General features: G+C 46.0%; 1 protein-coding gene across 1 annotated transcript; it reads right to left on the minus strand.

Moving 5' to 3' along the window:
• Positions 1-3,483: 3,483 nt before the first annotated feature.
• atl (atlastin GTPase) lies at positions 3,484-19,477 on the minus strand. Its single transcript, XM_084583504.1, has 10 exons — positions 19,176-19,477; positions 18,666-18,996; positions 18,389-18,601; positions 17,726-17,944; positions 17,503-17,667; positions 16,659-16,715; positions 15,425-15,496; positions 14,302-14,451; positions 12,463-12,744; positions 3,484-3,740 (listed from the first exon to the last, which is right to left on the minus strand). Exons 2-10 carry the CDS (start codon positions 18,984-18,986, stop codon positions 3,621-3,623), a joined length of 1,599 nt encoding a protein of 532 aa, XP_084439630.1. The 5' UTR covers positions 18,987-18,996; positions 19,176-19,477; the 3' UTR covers positions 3,484-3,620.
• Positions 19,478-19,689: the final 212 nt, after the last annotated feature.

The following is a 19,689-nucleotide window of genomic DNA, read 5'->3' on the forward strand; positions in this document are numbered from 1 at the left end:
TGCTTTAGGGATAACTGCTGTACATCACTTCAGTACCTGACAAATGCATTCCACCCCTTTTTTATATCTTCCTATACTTCCGGGCTCTGTAGCGAAGGCTACGCAGGAGGGAATTGTATGGCCCTTTGTCATCGTGCCGTTGAAATACAATAGCGAAGTCGGTAGTATCAAGGTAGGCCACTACGCACTGCATGGGGATCACCCAACCCACATAAAAACCTTGACTCATCAAAATGTTTACCACCACCATCTGCATGCGGACAAAGGCCTGTCACCTTCCATTTCCTGCTTTCATACAATCGATTTGTCCCAAGTTGCATAGCAAGGCAATGCCATCGTCAAACTGGAGATTGCCAAGTATTCTCCGTTAGCTTTTATTCCCGAAAGATTGGTATTTATCACTTACCCTGCAAATAATTGCAGTTGCCGAGATGCTGCTGTAGGTATTCTCCAGTTACCTTTACATTTCCGGTGTAATTTTATAAAGCACAGCTCTGGAACACCTGTTCCTTGAACGTGGGCACAACTGGTGGAGCAAACGGAGGTGAGGCGGATGTTAGCGACAGTAACCACCAAAGGAGGGTATTAGTGGTAGTGGAAGAATATGGCACATTCTGTCTGCGGCAGCCACTGCAACTGTGAAGGAGTGAAAGTTGCGCATGTGATAAAGAAAAAGGTGGTCCAATTTTTTACATGAGTGCAACAAAATGAAAATAGCCCAACATTCTTGCTGAATGTTCCGAGTGTCATGATCTTTCGGGGTTTTTTCTTTTTCATTTATGCAAACATGAAATAATGTGATCGTTAAACAAGCGGACCTAGACACAGAGGTTTGGTTTGTGGGGTTTAACATCCCAAAGCAACTCTGGCTATGAGAGATGCCGTAGTCGAAGACTGTAAATTTCGACCACCTGAGGTTCTTTAATGTTCACCGACATCGCACAGCATACGGGCACCTTGCTTTTTGCCTCCATCGAAAAGCAGCCGCCGAGGCCAGGATTCGATCCCGTGTCCTTGGAAACAGTAGTCGAGCGTCGTAACCACTGCGCTACGCCGGCGGGGTTAGAAACAAAGGAAGCACGTGAAAGCCAGAAGTACAAGTCCAGCAGTAGAGAGGCTTGGTGTGTGTAAATGATATGTTCTGAAATGACATGGGCCGTTAAGGACTCCGCAGTGGAGATCTTAATTTAAATCACCCAAGCTTCTTTAGCACGTGCCGACAAAGGATGCATTAGAATAGAAATAGGCTTATGCATTACATCTGCACTATAAAACTTTGTTTAGCCCATTCACTTGGAGGTTTATCCAGTAACAAAGACTATAGCTCTTTATCATCTTGAACTGTGGTAAAAGCCAGGAGAGTGGCTAGTGTACATAAACATAGCAGGTTATTGGTGTTCATGGCAAGGTCTAAGCAGAATGTCTCCTTAGTGTCTACCGAGGGATTATTGTGGGTACTGAAGGATCTAGGAAAGAGCTGAATGGTTGAGGACTAGTGCGAAGGTTTCCAGTTTAACCATCGAGCAGGTATAGAATAGACGAAGTACGATTGACCGAGAATTTGTGCAGAAATTTGTTCCTAGCGGTGGGGTGGGTCTGTGAATATACCTTGACACACTACCCACCCCTTGCTCCCTGTTAAACCACAACAATGACAACAGCAAGCTGCAGAATCTGGCCGTGTCTTCTGTGCTGAAGCAAGTTAGGGGAGGCGGGGACAATACAATAGGGCCATTTGTTTAACCTACACCAGCTACACCAGTGTAGGAAATCTCCTATACCTACAATAGATTTTTGCTGCACTGGTGTAGGTTAAACAGATGGCCCTATCATGTCCGTACCGAAGGCCTAGAGGATGTTAGCACTGCATGCAATTAGTGTGCGGCAGTTCGCCGCGACCATGAAGCGAGAGACATTTCCTGGAAAAGCATGTGCAGCGAAGTTTTCCCCCCAATTTTCGCCTGGCATGCTGGCAAAAATGGTGGCTGAGGTGGCTTCACGCATGCGCAGTAGCGCTACTTAATAAAGGTCCATTGAGAATTGTAAGTTGACACCCTAGAAATAGTCTAAATATACTCGCATGAAATGGTAGTGGGCTTAAAGGATTAAGCCATTGAATAATGTTGCATGCTGCAAAATTATAAGAAATGAACAAGCAAAACAGAAAAACTCGAAAAACAAATGTTACACTGTCTACTCTGGAAAAGTATGTCAGGCAAAAGGTTTTTGCACATATTTGTTTGGCAGCATACAAAATCTGAACATATGAATCAACATTTTTGGAACCAATGCCATTCCTTGACTTAGCTGCTAGGCCTACATGGGACACTGTTAGATCTCAAAGGCAACTAATTTTTCTTCTAGGTGATTTATATGCCCTGATCTGGCTATGTCATGCTTCTTTTGCAGGAAAAAACGCTTATTGCAGAGTAAATTGTGACAAAGAGTGAAAAGGACCCTGCCGATGGAAAATGGAGAACGGTGTAGCATGACCTCATGAAGACAGCGCAGCCCACCTGTGAAAATCGCCAAAGGTGGCAGTGTCTGTTTTAAAGCGGTAGCGTTAAGGAGCTCGTGTCGCAGAAAAGCCGGTGTCGTCGGCGTCCAGTGAGCGATAAATCCCGGCATGCACTTCATAAATAAAAAGCAAGTTCCAAGATGGGCTGGGTGGGAATCGAACCAGGGTCTCCGGAGTGTGAGACGGAGACGCTACCACTCAGCCACGAGTTCGATGCTCGAAAGCGGTACAAAAGTGCTTCTAGTGAATGCGGTGTTTCCTTAGAAACATGCCGTAGAACGTTATACTGCAGTGTATATCGGTAATTATGAGCACGTTACTTACAGAAGTCGCAGTTACACGAGTAGCGAAGTACGTTTCCGCTACATTTCTTCTGCGCTCTGCGCACATGCAGAGCCATCTTGCGGCAAACACATAAGAACCCCTCCTCGCAATGTGCGGCGCTGCCCCCGACACGTGGCGCGCCACTCGCCCCTGACGTTTCGCCGTGCACCCTCACAGGTTGTAGAATCAAGCGTCTTCCCTTTCTTTAGATCACTATCTTCGCTCACCCGCTTCTCCCCTTCGGGCCGCGCGGGTACCGGTGCGAGGATGCCCCAATACCCTTGCGTTTAGTGATGATCAATATGTTGAGTGATTGAGTATTGTAACCATGGTCTTCTGTTTCCTGTAGTTTCGATTCTAAAACGCATGGCTTACTACCCTTCATTCCAGCCGAATCAGATCTCAAAGTTTTCTCGACAAGGTGCAAAAACGCTATCGCGTTCCACTCTCGAAGGCGAAGCTTAAGCGTCCTCCAAATTTTTTTCTGTTTCTTTGCCTTGTCTGTTTTACAAAAACAAACTTTCAGTACATGTAGCCTTATAGCAACAACGTAATCTATCATTACAAGCCAGCCTCGCCGTCTTTACAAGCCAGGCCTCTGTCCTAAGCCTAGCCACAAAGAGCAAGAGGAGGAGGCCGCGTGTGCACAACGAGGGCCTTTTTATTCCTCCTTAACGGTACAAAGAGAAACGAAGAGTGGTGGGTGGGGGGGGGGCCCGCAACAAGGCACTTGGGTGGTGTGTTGAGTCTTGGCATTTCCTGGGATGGTGGCAGTGGCTCAGTTGCCTTTGAGCCGGCCATTAGGGGGTGGGGCCCTTGTGCCCTCGCCTGCGCCCCCTGTCAGGTGCGGTGGAAGCACCCGGTCCTGCATCACAGTCTTGTACAGCGGCTTCAACAGCTGTAAGAGGGAAAGAAAGGGCGTTCCACAAGACACATTAGCAGATGAAATGGGGAAGAAGGGGTGTTTCACAAGGCACATCAGCAGATCAAAGGAAGAAAGGGTTTACCACAAGACAGCAGCTGCAAAGGGGAAGAAAGGGTGTTTCACAAAACACACATCAGCGGCTGAAATTGGAAAAGAAAGGGTGTTCCACAAGATATCAGTAGATCAAATGGGGAAAGGGTGTACCATAAGAGACAGCACCTGCAATGAGGAAAGGAAGGGTGCTCCACAAGACACATCAGCAGCTCAAATGAGGAAAGAGGGTGTCCCACAAGGCATCAGCAGATCAAATGGGGAAAGTGTGTGCCATAAGACAACAGCTGCAATGGGGAAAGGAAAGGTGTTCCACAAGACAACAGCTGAAATAGGGAAGGAAGTGTGTTCCACAAAATACATCAGCAGCTGAAATTGGGAAAGAAAGGGCGTTCCACAAGACACATCAGCAGCTGAAATGAGGGAAAGAAAGAACGTCCCACAAGACACAGACTCTCTTGCCATGATGAGTGTCTCCTGCTCCTTCCACCCTATGGGCAACCCACACCAAAAAGCTTCAGTGCACAAAGCAGCTATTTTTGCATAATATGGTGCCCTCATGGTGATGCAATCTGCTTCCATGAGACACCAAATGCAAATGCGAAATGGAAGGTGTATGCCTGATGGGTCCTGGCATCTGTTGTTTGCACCTGTTACCAATGTGCACTGAGAAGCTGTGTGAAAAGAATTTTGCAGTCAAGGGGTGATGCACAAGGAAACGCAAAGTGGATATAAAGCAATCAACACAAGTGCAAATTTAGTATTGATGCTTCCTCTCGACAAAATTTTAGGTAAAAATGATACAAAAAGAAGGGTTGATACCACGAAAAAAACCCTTCAGAAGAATCAAAAATGAAAAGTATATATATTTCAAAAACTTTTATATTGCTGATTGCATTTCAAATTTTCCACTGCTATATAGACATTACACATTGATGCTAATCAGTAGTCCTTATTAGTTACACATATTAGCAGTATTAATTAGAGGTCTTAATTTTACTTAGGTGCTGCTGCAATGTAATGTGTGGCTTTGCCAGCCCTGATGTATAAGTAGGGCTGTTCGTTTTCGTGCAAAACCCGATTTTTCCTGGTTTCTGGAACAACTGCGCACACGAAACTTGTTGAAAGCTCGTATGAAAGCACCGAAGCAGAAGCTATTCGAGCTAAAATTTCTGATAAAGAGGTTTTTTATGTGAAGGCAGTCTTAATGAGAGATACACTTCAGCCAGTTTTAGATGTCCAGAAAATGCTTGAAAGCACAACCTGTGATGTCAAGCTTCGATCACGTCGTAAATGTCAAGCTACAGCAGACTTTCAATGAGTTTTCCACAATGATCGGTAAAAGCAATCAAGCAAAAGGTGTTTTGTCTATGTTACCTAAGAGCAGTGACACATTAGTAAAAACTTGTTCTGAAGAGTTTTGCGGAAAATCTCCACAAAATGGGGCTGCACTCTGAAACCGAATGTCTCGGACAAAGAAGAAAACCAGTTGACAATGTGGAAACTGGGTGCCTCGCTCGGTCCATTCCAGAAGCGGCTGCTGAGTCAGTCGTTTGATAGCTACCGACCTCTCTTTATTTCCGTGACAGGCGATGTAGGAGTTTAACCAGTACTTGCTGGAAGCAAGCCCCACAAATGAAGGTGTTAATTGATGGGCTATTGGAACGATGCAACTGTGCACTACCCCGGGCTAGCAAATGCTGCGTTGACATTGTTGTGTCTAGCTAATGGTCGATGTGATGTTGAGCGAATGTTCTCTCAGCTAAGATACCCCGAGAGACCAGACAGGTCTCGGATGGAAACCGAAATGTTGCACATGCAGATGATAGTGTATGTTAATAAGGTTGTGTAAAATGTTGATGACCAGCTCACGCGAATAAAATGTTTTTTGCCCCAAAACTGACGACCGTTGCACATCACAGAGAGTAATAGTTACGACAGAAACGCCGAATTATGAAATACTTTCTTGAAAACTACCCAAAACATAACCCTAATCATTACCCACCAATTAGGAGAAATCGAATAAATTATTTGTTTGTAAATTTAGCCCGATAAAATCCGAATTTCGGAGTGTTTCCATGAAAAACCAGATTTCTCCCCTATTATCAAGTCGAAAAGTAATGACCAATTTTTACCCTCCGAATTTAAAAAATATAAAACCCGAAAACGAATAACCCTATGTATAAGGCGGTTTCGTAAGGCCTCTCAACTATCACACTGAACAAATGTTCCTCAGAGGTGTAGAGGTAGCACAACTGGCTCGCGAGCCCAAGTGCAGTGATTTGATTCTGTTTGATCACCTTTTTCCTTTCAGTAAAAGTGCCTTCCTTTCTTTAGAGGCACTTTGCAATCCTGGTTGGCTGAGGCTGCAGGCCTGTAAAGCCCTCACACTGGCCCTGCTGACTGGGCCACGTCATCAGAGCTTGTGACACTACACTGCTGATCAGTCGGCCATGCCACCTGCCAGAGCACCTGCCAACTCTATGAAGCTTTGATTTGATGAGAGGTGTAAGATGTCACACGGTCACGCAACCTCTTGACCAATCAGATTTCCGTGGCAGATGTCAGATGACATCCATTTTTTGTTTCGAATGTAGATTCGAATGCTATTGCATGACTAAAATAAAAGTCATAACATATCCTCGCACTCTCATTTGGTATAGAGGCACACAACATGTAACAAAATTTACTAAGCATTATACTTTGTTGCTACACTTTTTTTGTTCCTGCTGTTACATTGGCAACGGTGAATGTTTTCTTTCTATATATTATAAGGTCCCAAAAAAAGTGAGTACATTATGTTGCAAGTAAGCTTCTTCATTTATGGCTCTACTCACTCCATTTTTTCCTTAAAACAAGCCTCCAGAAGGTGGCCTAGAAGAAAGTGCATAAATCCGCAGTAATATGAATTTGCATGCAGCAGGGTTCATTCATTTAGACTACTCATATCATTCAAGTGTTACTGATCTGAAGATAAAATCTAGTCTTCTTTCCCTCGAATCGCATCGCATCGCAAAAAAGCCTGACAATCTTTTTTATAAATTTTACCATTCATCACTTGGAAACTGTGCCATCATGCCTTCTCACCACGTATCCCATCGACTTAATCACAATAAAGTAGTATACCTGCCATCGGCAAATACCACTGCACATCTAAATGCCTTTTTCGTCCAGATAGCAAAGGACTGGAATCCTGCCTTCCTGCCGACGCAGTTCATCACGCTCATCCAGCACACTTCAAGGCATTCATAGAAAGGCTCACCAATGAATCATAACAGCCCACTCCTTATGTGTAATACCCCAACAGGGGCATTTGAGGTACAAATAATAAATATGCACATGACGCGATAGGTCATGTGACACATCACACCTTTTCTAGAATACAAACACCACTCAAAACCCTGCGCTTATGCTGCTGTCTGCCCCTCTTATCCACCTCTTCGGCACTGCCCACGGTCACACACCAGTTGCTGGCCGAATCATTCACAATGGGGGCAGTCGTGAGCAGAACTGACAAGAACCGAGAGATAAGAAGAGGGAGAGAAAAGCGAGTGTCTGGGACCTTATCACTAGGACTTGTAAATACATTCTCTGTCCTGCCATTCCAAGCCTGCTTGCACTAGAGTGGCAACCGATGAAAGAAATGCAAAAGAAAGGGGTATGCACATGCCCACGACGCTGTGGCATGATAAGCCGCAAGAAATCTGCGATAGCGGTGCCACATAAGCACTTTCGCTCGCTGTTCAAGCACGTGCAGTGTCCATGCAGGTTCCTTTCTTTTCTATGATCAGATACACAATGGTTGAAGCCCTGTTTTCAGACCAATATTATTTGTTACTAAGCAGGTGTGTGATTTTGTTGCATTGCCTTGTTTCGTACCCTTTTCATTATTTTGTAGGGTACAGCAAACATTTCTGATGATTTGTTGTGGTTTAGAAACTGTTGATGAATGTATTTAATAAACTACAATGCTGGAATTTATCTATTTCACTAGCAGCTGCACAAAATCATCTTTGCTCGTTGAAATAGTGAAGCTTTAAGACAACCGAGGAGTTCCATATTTTTGTTCACATTAATTACAGAAAAAAAAATTGTGAGGGTTTAAGCATGGCTTGAACTTAGTGATAGAGCGAAAGCTGAGAGTGTTGTAGCGAATTTTTCTGTGGACATCTGGATTCAATGTGCCGCCATCACAACGCTCGAATGAACCTTCTGTCCTAGCAACTAGCTGTTGTCGTTCGCCTCTACCAACTACAGAGCTAGCTGTCTTCTTCTTCTACTTCTCCTTTTCCTTTCTCTTCTTCTCTTTCTTTTCTTCCTCTTCTTCTTTTCTCTTTTTTTTTCTTCTTTTCCGTCTTCTTTATTTCTTCTTCTTTCCTCCTCCAACTCCTGGCCCAGCTCTTGGTCTATACCACTTGACAGTTGTTAGGCAACGGTCATGTGGCACGGTGCCATGCCGACGGCTTGAAAACCTAGCGCAATGTAGCTTTCGGTACAAAAAATAAATTTTAGAGTAATTTTTATTGCCGAACACTTCTTGTGTAAGCAATCGCCTCGTGGACAATGGAACTTTCTGTGCGGCCTCGTCAAGAAGAAAAAGCTTCCACAAGAAGAACGATCGTAATCAAAATATGTATTGCTAGTATTTTGGAGAAGCCGTCAAAATGGTTTTGGCTTCTATGGATGCTGGTTCGGCATGGGGTATACATTGCACTAGCAGCATCAAAGGAACCATGAACAAAACCAGTGACACAAAAAGATTGTAACTCAAGGTGATAATATCAATATGCACTGTTTACATTTAAATGCAGTGGAGACAGTTGTAGGAAAGTGTTTATGAATTATGCAATAATTCCTTCTCTAACAGCTAACATTTACGTAGCAGCTATTCTGCTCCGATTTAATCTGATGCTAGCAATACAAGTACAGTATGCTCCACTGTTAAAGGGAACCATTGTATCATGCATAACAATGAGTTGTAGTATAATGAAGTTCTAATCATGACGTGTGGTCATGACAACACATAGCTCATGACTGTGCAAGCATGACGTCACACACCATGCGACGTGGCCAATCCAGAAATGACATTACTATGTGAATTTATGTGGCCAAAAGTACTATGACCAAAAGTGACGTCACTAAAGCAAGTGACGTGCCCATCTGGGAAGTATGACAGAACGGTACGCCACAAAACTGGAAGTGGCATCACTGAACCAGAAGCGACGTGCACAATTACGGTAAGTATGACGGGGAGAGTGGCATCACTTCGGTCACACTTTTCACACCGACACGTCACTTTCAGTTTCGTGACACCACTTCCGCTTTAGTCACGTCACTTCGGGTCATACTTCACAGTTGGGCACGTCGCTCTCAGATTAGTCAGGCCAATTCCAGTGTTTGGCATCACTTCTAACCGCGCTACCCAATTCAGTACGGGGTTTTCTGATCATCACAATGCCTCTCACTGTGTGCACATCAGGACCCGTATTCAGAGTTTGCGTCGTTATCGAAGTGTCGCTATCTCACGTGACTTCGAGTCATCTGATTAGTGGAAACGCCGGAACTGGGTGCTGCCACTGCGGAAGCGGAAGTGGAAGAGGTGGCAACATCATGTTTCGGCATTTTGACCAATCAGATGACTCGAGGTCACATGAGATAGCGACACTTTTGATAACGACACAAACTCGGAATATGGGCCGAGGTGCTCATAGTGACGGTTGATTTCAAGAGGTTCTGCTGTACTCCTTTTTGTATGAAAGGAAAATGAGAAATTATAATTTCAATAGAAAATTTATAGGTCCCCCAATTAAACTTGGCAGTGCGATAACATTGGAGGCTGCTGATGTTTTTGCATCGAGTTTCACGCCATTTTTGTGGCTGCATTCGTGGACCCTTACACATGCTTGAACACAACCAGACATTGCTCCAGGTTATTTATCGGATGGTTAGACATTTCCCCGAAGATGTCTGATGGTGGCAAAACGAACGCACTGTGCTGTATTTTGCTTCTGGTGGGAAAATTCTGTCGTTGCTGCCTTGAATTTCGGTGCCTGCAGTTCCTGGTAATTTTGCCCTGCTTTGAATTTTAAGGTAGTCACGCTTGGAATCTTGTCGCTCCTGGTCTGGCGACATTTCCCTCCAGTCAATAGGAACTATCTTGTCTGGTAATGTCACTTCCCTCCAGCCATTGAATTTTATGGACGACGACATATTATTGTCCGATTAGGCTCCCAACGTCATAGCATTAAACTCTTAGTCACATAAACAGTTGTGCAAGAACTGCAACAAAAGTGCAGCATTATGTGACGTTACGCTGTAGCACGTTTCCTGATATGTGATGTCAAAGGTGGCTGATATCAAGAGGTTCTGCTGTACTCCTTTTTGTATGAAAGGAAAATGAGAAATTATAATTTCAATAGAAAATTTATAGGTCCCCCAATTAAACTTGGCAGTGCGATAACATTGGAGGCTGCTGATGTTTTTGCATCGAGTTTCACGCCATTTTTGTGGCTGCATTCGTGGACCCTTACACATGCTTGAACACAACCAGACATTGCTCCAGGTTGTTCATCGGATGGTTAGACATTTCCCCGAAGATGTCTGATGGTGGCAAAATGAACGCACTGTGCTGTATTTTGCTTCTGGTGGGAAAATTCTGTCGTTGCTGCCTTGAATTTCGGTGCCTGCAGTTCCTGGTAATTTTGCCCTGCTTTGAATTTTAAGGTAGTCACGCTTGGAATCTTGTCGCTCCTGGTCTGGCGACATTTCCCTCCAGTCAATAGGAACTATCTTGTCTGGTAATGTCACTTCCCTTCAGCCATTGAATTTTATGGACGACGACATATTATTGTCCGATTAGGCTCCCAACGTCATAGCATTAAACTCTTAGTCACATAAACAGTTGTGCAAGAACTGCAACAAAAGTGCAGCATTATGTGACGTTACGCTGTAGCACGTTTCCTGATATGTGATGTCAAAGGTGGCTGATATCAAGAGGTTCTGCTGTACTCCTTTTTGTATGAAAGGAAAATGAGAAATTATAATTTCAATAGAAAATTTATAGGTCCCCCAATTAAACTTGGCAGTGCGATAACATTGGAGGCTGCTGATGTTTTTGCATCGAGTTTCACGCCATTTTTGTGGCTGCATTCGTGGACCCTTACACATGCTTGAACACAACCAGACATTGCTCCAGGTTGTTCATCGGATGGTTAGACATTTCCCCGAAGATGTCTGATGGTGGCAAAATGAACGCACTGTGCTGTATTTTGCTTCTGGTGGGAAAATTCTGTCGTTGCTGCCTTGAATTTCGGTGCCTGCAGTTCCTGGTAATTTTGCCCTGCTTTGAATTTTAAGGTAGTCACGCTTGGAATCTTGTCGCTCCTGGTCTGGCGACATTTCCCTCCAGTCAATAGGAACTATCTTGTCTGGTAATGTCACTTCCCTTCAGCCACTGAATTTTATGGACGACGACATATTATTGTTCGATTAGGCTCCCAACGTCATAGCATTAAACTCTTAGTCACATAAACAGTTGTGCAAGAACTGCAACAAAAGTGCAGCATTATGTGACGTTACGCTGTAGCACGTTTCCTGATATGTGATGTCAAAGGTGGCCGATATCACGTACTCAGTGATGAGACTACTGTTTCTCAGAGTTCAAATTCTTTGCATCGAAGCAGTGGCTGCCAGAGGCACTATTGCGACCAGGCATTACTTGCCCTTTTTGCCACAAAGGCCACTTGGGCCCATTTACTGCAATACTGCGAATAGAGAGAGAGTCGGTGTGTGTGCACGTGCATGCGTGCACCAAGCTTATGTACTAATGTATCAGCGTGGTCTGATCTTATAAATCAGAGAGGCGCACTAATACACTTCCTAACATACTGAATGCACCTGTAAATTTGGTTTTGTCAAATTATACATGTTGTAGGGGTGTGTTTATTCGGTGAACCCAGGTGATTCCAGCCGCTCAGGGGAGACTCGCAGCGAAGCGTCAGGCGTGGCGAAAGAGCAAGGCAGCGAACAACTTCTTCGTCCTTGAGAGCGGCAGCACGCGACGCATGTCAGTGGTTATATCGATGAAGATTACCACACTACAGTTTCCCCCCGGGCAGAGAAGGAGCCATCCTGGCGACTCATGGTGCCGAAAGGACAGACGGATCGTAGTAGGGCTTGATTCGGTCCACATGAATAAATTTTTTTTGTTTCTTTAAAGAATAAATTTAAACGCTATAGCCCATTAATAATTGATAAAAATTGTTCCTTGCAACCAATTAGTGCAACAATTCACCATGTGTACTCAACCCCACTTTCCCCGTTGACGCAAAAGAGGGCAACCTGGGTGCGCAATCTCATCAGGTACGCTGAAATCCCAAAGTGACCCAGGCTATGAGGGACACCAGTGCAGAGTGCTCCGAATAATTTGACAATTTCAACCACCAGAAGTTCTGTACCCCCCCCCCCCCCCCCCCCCATTCCTGCACTACTTGACTACGCGGACATCTACAGTAATGCACTACTTGACTGTGTGGACAACATCTACGCCAACTTCGGTGGTTTGTGCAATTAATATCTCTCGCTGTAAAAGAAACAAAAGAAAGAAATGCAACAGGAGCAAGAAAGAAGAGAGAGGGGTACTCACGCCTGCCCAGATGACATTCGCGATGGCGTCAATCTGGGCGCCAACCTCGCGCATGTCGCCGCTGTAGCGCACGTATCCCCATGTGCAGAGGCTGAGCAGAGACAGGCCCATGAGAAGGTTGCAGAAGTTGGAGAATGAGTACAGCCCAATCAGGGCAAAGGTGCCCGAGGCAAAGTAGAAGGCCAGCACGACGGCAAACAGAGTGGCCGGGGTGCGCGCTGCCGCAAAGATGTTCTTGCCTTCGTTGTGTTTGGCAAAGTTCTCAAACGTCTGGTCGATCTCCTGCAAAGGGACGTGCCCAAACCACGCGAGCGCGTGCACAGAGATACACAAAGTCAGCCCGAGTCGTCGCATGACACTCGCGGACAACGCGGAGAAGTGAATGTGAGAGAGAAGAGAGAGAGAATCACAATAAACCTTTGCTAGGCCTATATTCTAAGTTTGTGCTGTTATTGCAAGTATCGCTATGTTCCCGACCTCAAGTCATCTGACTGGTGGAAATGCCAGAACGGGATGTCGCTACCACTTCCTGTTTCGGAGTTTCCACCGATCACACGAATCGAGGTAGGGGAGGTAGCGCCACTTTTGATAATGACGCAAACTTGGGATACGGACCCTGATTTATTATCAATGCCTGACAGTCTGGCATGGAAGTACAGGAGAACAGCGCTTTCACCTGAACACCCACTGTGGGTGAATGCAAACAAAAAAGAAAGCCATGTATCTCTTTCCCTGGTTGACAGTATTAGCAGAGATGCAGCAAAAACAAAAGGCACACTCAGCGGCCAAACAACAATACAATGCTCATGCGTGCATGCAGGCTTCCATGTCTTTTCATAAAAGATGAATGTTTTTGACATAACTTTTCTGCTATCTGGCCCTCTTGCAGTCACTCTATTGTGTCGTCAAAGCACTCAAACGTGTTCACTGCTTGATCTGAACAGTTATGTGCAGCAAGAATCAGGTTATTAATTCATTCTTACAGTTAGCGTTAACAGTGAGCAGACAATGACTAACAGGTTACAGGCAATAGGCAACTTGCCATCCAACATCACATGCACAAGCATTAGCAAAAAGCTTTACACGAATAAAGGTTACACATGATCGGTAGTAGTTGGTAACACTGCTACAACATTTAATGCCAAACAAAACCTTGAGTTGATGTGCGACTCGCTCCCCGGCTCCTTTCCCCAACTTGCCATGTGAGCCCCAGATCTTCATGTCTCCAAACGAGTCTTTATGAAAATGCCACCTACACTTTATAAAGCACACGAAGAAAAAAAGCTAATTGAGAAACGGCGCGCCGTTCTCCTAGCTAGTAACGTTCACTGCAGACATGACCACTGTTATGGCACAAAGTATGGGCAGCAGCAAACACAGCCAGATTTGAGCAAATGGCGCTAAACAGATCACGTCAACATTTGGAAAACGACTGATAACATTAACATTTTGAATGACGTCCAGTAATCAAGTGACTACACAAGGAATTTCAGTGTGACCACAGTGGCCTTTTTGTGGTGTCGACCTATGTCAGTGACCCATGAACTTACAAATTTGTCCGTATTTCTGGCCACGTCATATTTCTGCATTTGCCCAGCCATGCAATCCCAGTCCTTGACATGCTTTAAACAGGGCTTGTGATGTAGCTTCTAGCAGCAGCATAGCAACGTCTACCAAAGTTAGCAGGGACACTTAGATGCTGGGTGCCGACGACCACAGAGAAACGGAAGAGAGACCTACTGTATCTTGCACAGTGGGGGCCTTTTTTTCACAGGCCCTGGGGGTTCACGGGTGCTGTGTGGGGAAGTGTGTAAATAAGATAAACAGAAGGGAGCCTGCCTCAGTGAGCCTCTCCAGGTACTGCTGGGAGAACTCCTCGCCGCCCATCTTGCGCGTGCTCGTGAACAGCTCCCGTGCAGACTCGCGCAGCCTCAGGTGGTGACTCTCGAGCACCTGGGGACTCAGGTAAGGCTGGTCGCCACCACACAGCTGCACGCAAGTGCCATCACAATGGTCGTCACAAAACAACCACCCTGCATCGTCACCATCGCGACAGGTCAAGTCCATCGCAGAGAAAAAGGTTTTTATAGCGAGCCTATATTGACCTTGCCCATAAAACTTCCCAAGCTACCCCACTCTGACCAAGCCTCTGTTGATATTTCCACCTGGTCAGTATCATTCTATTACCTTAACTACCTACGGGTGATGTCATCATCATCCTCAGCCTGACTATACCCGCTGCAGGGCGAAGGCCTCTCCCATATTCCTCCAATTAACCCGGTCCTGTGTGGGCTGCATCCACTTGACACCTGCGAACTTCTTAACCTCATCCGCCCACCTAATTTTCTGCCGCCTGCTACGCTTTCCTTCCCTTGGAATCCAGTTTGTTGCCCTAAGCGACCATCGGTTATCCTTTCTTCGCACTACATGTCCTACCCATGCCCATTTCTTCTTCTGTATTCTATGTGATGTATATTCTATATATTACATGCACTTTCCTATCGTCACATACATTGCAAGGCCAAAGTGGCAAATGCAGGTCAAAGCAAACCTTCCAAATAACAGTGTTTACCTATTACCATAACACTGATCAAACCTTACACCTAACATGCCACTGCAGGTAGCTAGCAAATGCAAGTTAGCAGAGCACAATAATATTTCAATGGATTGATGACTATAGTTGGGGGGCCTCCTCCACGGAGCATTTTTTGGTATGTCCTTGAGTTGTATTTGATTTCAGTGCATTCTCTCTGTAATGAACTAAAACTTCCTCTCTGAGCCATGCTACTTTCTTTCTCACTCAATGTTAACTGCTATTTCTGATGTTCACCACAATGGCCTTAGACCCACAACCAACCTTTCTTTAAGCCTCTCAGTTGTGGTGCCACAGTACCGGCCACTTACTGGTACTGGTACCAGTACTGGTACTGGTGGTGTTGCCACCATCTGACCAAATACTCACTTGCTCCATGCTACTCGCATACTTGTCCTTAGCAGTCGCTACAGCTGCCAAGTTGTTCGCCTCGGCCGTTGCCTGAAAGAAAAAAGAAAAGAAAAAAAAAAGCACTGCTCAAAGCCTCGAAGCAGGAATATAAGGTTAGTGCAAAATCTGTGCCTCGGTTTGATGCGACAGTGCTATGCACGGGAAGTGTCACACATAAAAGGAGCATAAAAACAGGCTTTTAAGCATGGATTAAAGCTATAATTTGAAGCAAAAGCCTTTTGTTAGCCTGTGTATCATCATCGTTCTATGTCCGCTGTAGGGCAAAGGCCTCTGGCGCGTCCATATAATCAATACTGTCCTGTGCCAGCTGCAGCCATCTTATCTCCGTAAACTTCCTAATCTCATCTGTCCACGCGACTTTCTCGCATCCCATGCTACATTTGCCTATCTTGGAATTCACTGTGCTACCATAAAGGGACATACTGCTTTCACAATAGATGTCCTCCCATGCCTATTTCTTTTTTTTTTTTTTTTATTGAATTCATTAACCCCTTTAAGCTGTTGTCCAGTAGTGAAAATTCCCAGAAATAGCAAAGTAGCAGGCAAAGGTTGTGACCCTTTCATATGATTACGCTTTCTTAGTCAAGTTCTCATAAGATCATATCCTTACCCAACTATGCTTTCACAGTCTCGACTATGCATCTTCAGACCCATTACCACTCCCAAAAGTTATGAAAATAAAAAGTTTGTTTTAATTGCTTTAAAGCACTTTTGACTGCTAAACAAGCAGAATATAGAGACTTAATGCAGTTTTCCATCTTTAAAACAATTTCTTTAGTCCATATTGCATGACTGGCTCGAGATGCTTCCGTGGAAGATATCTCAGATTTCAGGGAAATTCTAACGAATACCCATTTGCAGACATTGCTCCTGGTAGACCAGGAATTTGATATTTAGTATAGGTTGCATACACATATATGCATGCAGCCCATGAAAGGGTTAAATCATATTTGCCTAATCTGTTACATCATCCAGCTTCATGCAAGAAAAGAGCCGACATGGGCATACAGTAGCGGCTTCTTGAATGAAATGTTTATTTCCTATAGGTGCAATAGATTCTGTACGCTTCGAGATACTCGGAGCTAAAGACACAGGTATCTTGAAACGAAAAGGACAACTGCTCTTATGCACATATGCATAGTCATCCGGTATTCAGGTTGACTTCATTCATGCTCAAAACCACGATTCTTACCTCTAGCATGGATTTGGGCTCCGGCAGCTCGTCCCCTTTGAAGATGTTTACATAAACCTGCAAGAATGGGCATATAGCGGTAAGTGTTGCAAGAGAGCAGTTGGCCAAGCACTGCACTGCAAGTTGCAGTTTCTGGCTATTGACGACTGTCCCCACTATGCTCCCACTACTATGCCGTACTGAACAGAGATCATCAGAAAGGCCCAGAATTGAAGCAAAAAAAAATAAATAATAATAATAATAATTACAGCAGTTTAGTTGCGACACACAGATTCTACACACGCCTTTCGCTAAAGTATGCACAGACATTAAGTCATCTGCTCCGTGGGGCAACTGCTACTTCTACCATTCCTGCATCAATAAACAGTCCTGAGAGCAATATGGAAATTTCCAGGGATGCTTTTCGAAAAAGGTCTATGGGGGAAAAATTATGCGGCAAAGAACATATAAAACAATTATGGAGACACTGAAGCTCTGCCTCTGAGTGTATCACACAATAGTGTAAAGCTTATTTATCAATAACTTAATTTGTCCCCCTAATGTAACACAAATTCTTATAAGCATACAGTACTAAGCTACCATGCCATCCAACTACCGGTCATAGGCGACCAACTGACACATAAAGTATCGATTTAACCGTTTCTGATATCATGCGGTCTCGTTAAGTTGCACAAACCATCAACGCTGCTAGCAACTACCTGCCAGCGACATGCTTGTAATTTTTCACTATGGGTAACGAGGCCTTTAGCGTTGCCACGTTAAAAAACAGAAAGCTAGACTACACTCAACCCTTAATTAAGCACACAAACCAAAACATGCAGCAAACAGCGAATGCCTAGCCTACCTTGAAGTACGCCAACAGCTCCTGGCAAGAGATCTTTTGGCCATTGATCTCCTTGACGAGCAGGTTGTCAGGTGCCAGCAATGAGGGCACCAGTGCCTGCAGCTGCTCTTTGAAGTCTTCCTCAATGTCCGAAAGGCGACCGTCAAACGAGGCTGCGGTTGCCACCTGCCCAGCAAAAACCACACGCTGTCGTCCCACCAACACCACCCTACAAAGTATCTACCTTGAGGCCAGGGTGTGGCATGAGGAAGCAGCCGATCTCCGAGAAACAAGACCGGATGTGCCTCCGCAGCTGCTGCAACTCCTGGTGTTGTCGGTCGGAGATCTGCAACCGCCGCTCCAGGATGGTGCGACCACCATCTGCGCCATAATTTGCGTCGTAGGGGTAACTCCAGTCCCGAACCAGAAAGAGAAGCTTCTGGAAGGGCTTTTCACTCATGTCCTGTAAGGGCAAACAAAATGTGCTTCAGTGCCAAGTGGTGCAGTATATGTGCCTCACTATACATCTAGTACAGAGCTGTCAATGAATGACACAAAGGGAGCACATGGACTCGGGTGCATCTTGCATAACACACTGATGCAGGCTAGGATTTTTACTGACGTCAGGAAGCTTTCAAATTAAAGATAGTTGTTTTTGAGAAGCTTGTTGCAATGCAAGTCGGGACAACTTTCACCCCAAGGTGTACGGCTTCCAGACACTGCGTGGGGTGCCCACCATATACAAAGGGCATGACTAGCAATTCATCATCATCATCATTTGAGAGAGCGAGTGCTTGTAAAATTGCATGTTTTCGAGGAACACCCGCAGCACCTATCACCACCAGCGAAGAATTTCACCGAAGGCCACGCGCCCCCGTAATCACTCGTTGATTGCCGAACAACGTACTTGCTGGGCCAGCCGCCCGTATTCGGTGAAGAGCTGCAAGTGCTGCAGATCATCCTCCTGGATGTTCTGCGAGAGGTTGTAGACCTGCACCGAGCTGGTCATGGTGCTCAAGGCGAATATGGTTGCGCAGTCCTTGACCGTGGACTCGCAATCGAACGCGCCTTGCGTGTCCATGAACAACACGGCCAGCTGCTGACCCTGGGTCGTGGTCACCTGCAGCGCAAGAGCGTCAGACGGCACCCGTCCAAGACAGTAGGCGCTCGCGCAAAGACCTCACCAGGAAGACCTCGTCCCAGATGAGGATGCCCGTCGTGTCGCGCTCGCAGCCCCCACGCCAGGTGAAGCCCTTGAGAGGGGCCGTCGGATCGCCCAGCCAGTCCCCCTGGCCCCCATTGCGCATGTAGCGCAGGAAGAAGTCCAGCAGGAAGGATTTGCCCTTGCGGAAGGCTCCGGCCACAGAGACCACCACGACGGGCTTATCCTTGAGGTGGTCGGCCAGCAGGATGCGGCCCAGGGCCTCCTCGTCCAGCTCGAAGCTGTGGTCATCTTTGGTGCGCAAGATCTGCACCGGGCGACCGGTCTCGATGCGCTCGACCATCGCGTCCGTCCTGCGCAGATGCGCTCAGCTGCAACGGCCGCGACGGGACACGCGGGCGCTGGTCGTGACTGGCGCGGCCGAGCGGCACAGATCGGGCCGCGCGACGACGACTCAGCCACTGTCCATCGCCCCCGCACAAGAGGCCGCGGCACGCGCAGGAACAGGAAAGACTGGGGCGCTTGCACTTACGTCCTTGCTCTAAACTCCTCCACGGCCCAAAATCCAGCTAGGTGCTCATCACCTGAGCGTAGGTGCGCTGGCCGCCGATGGCATCTGTTTGCCGAGGAATCGTGCCTCGTCGTCCTTCCAACCGGACGGACAAGATACTCCTCCCTGCCACGAAGTCAGGCTGCCCCAGGTAGTAGTGGCCCTTCCGAACAACACCACTACTAGCTGCCAGCGGCGATTACTTTCCTCCTCCAAGGAACAGCTCGGTCTGCGGCTTGCACAATACGACGAGACGACGACGACTGCTCGCAGTCGGCGCCACTGTCTGGCCTCTGAGCACCTGAGTCATCCTGAGCTGAACCACGTACCGCCAACACCGCACCGCTAACGACGTCAATAATATTTTAGAACAAATTGGATGCCAGCGTTTTAGTTAACAACATCAGTTTGAATGACTGTGCCATGTTTACTTTTCTATCAGCGCCTTGTTACCATATGTATTAAGGTCTATTCACACTTGCGACTAGATGAAGTC

The sequence above is a fragment of the Amblyomma maculatum genome, chromosome 11 (assembly GCF_055883805.1).
Source record: "Amblyomma maculatum isolate TAMU_Amacu chromosome 11, ASM5588380v1, whole genome shotgun sequence".
Taxonomy (NCBI): Eukaryota; Metazoa; Arthropoda; class Arachnida; order Ixodida; family Ixodidae; genus Amblyomma; species Amblyomma maculatum.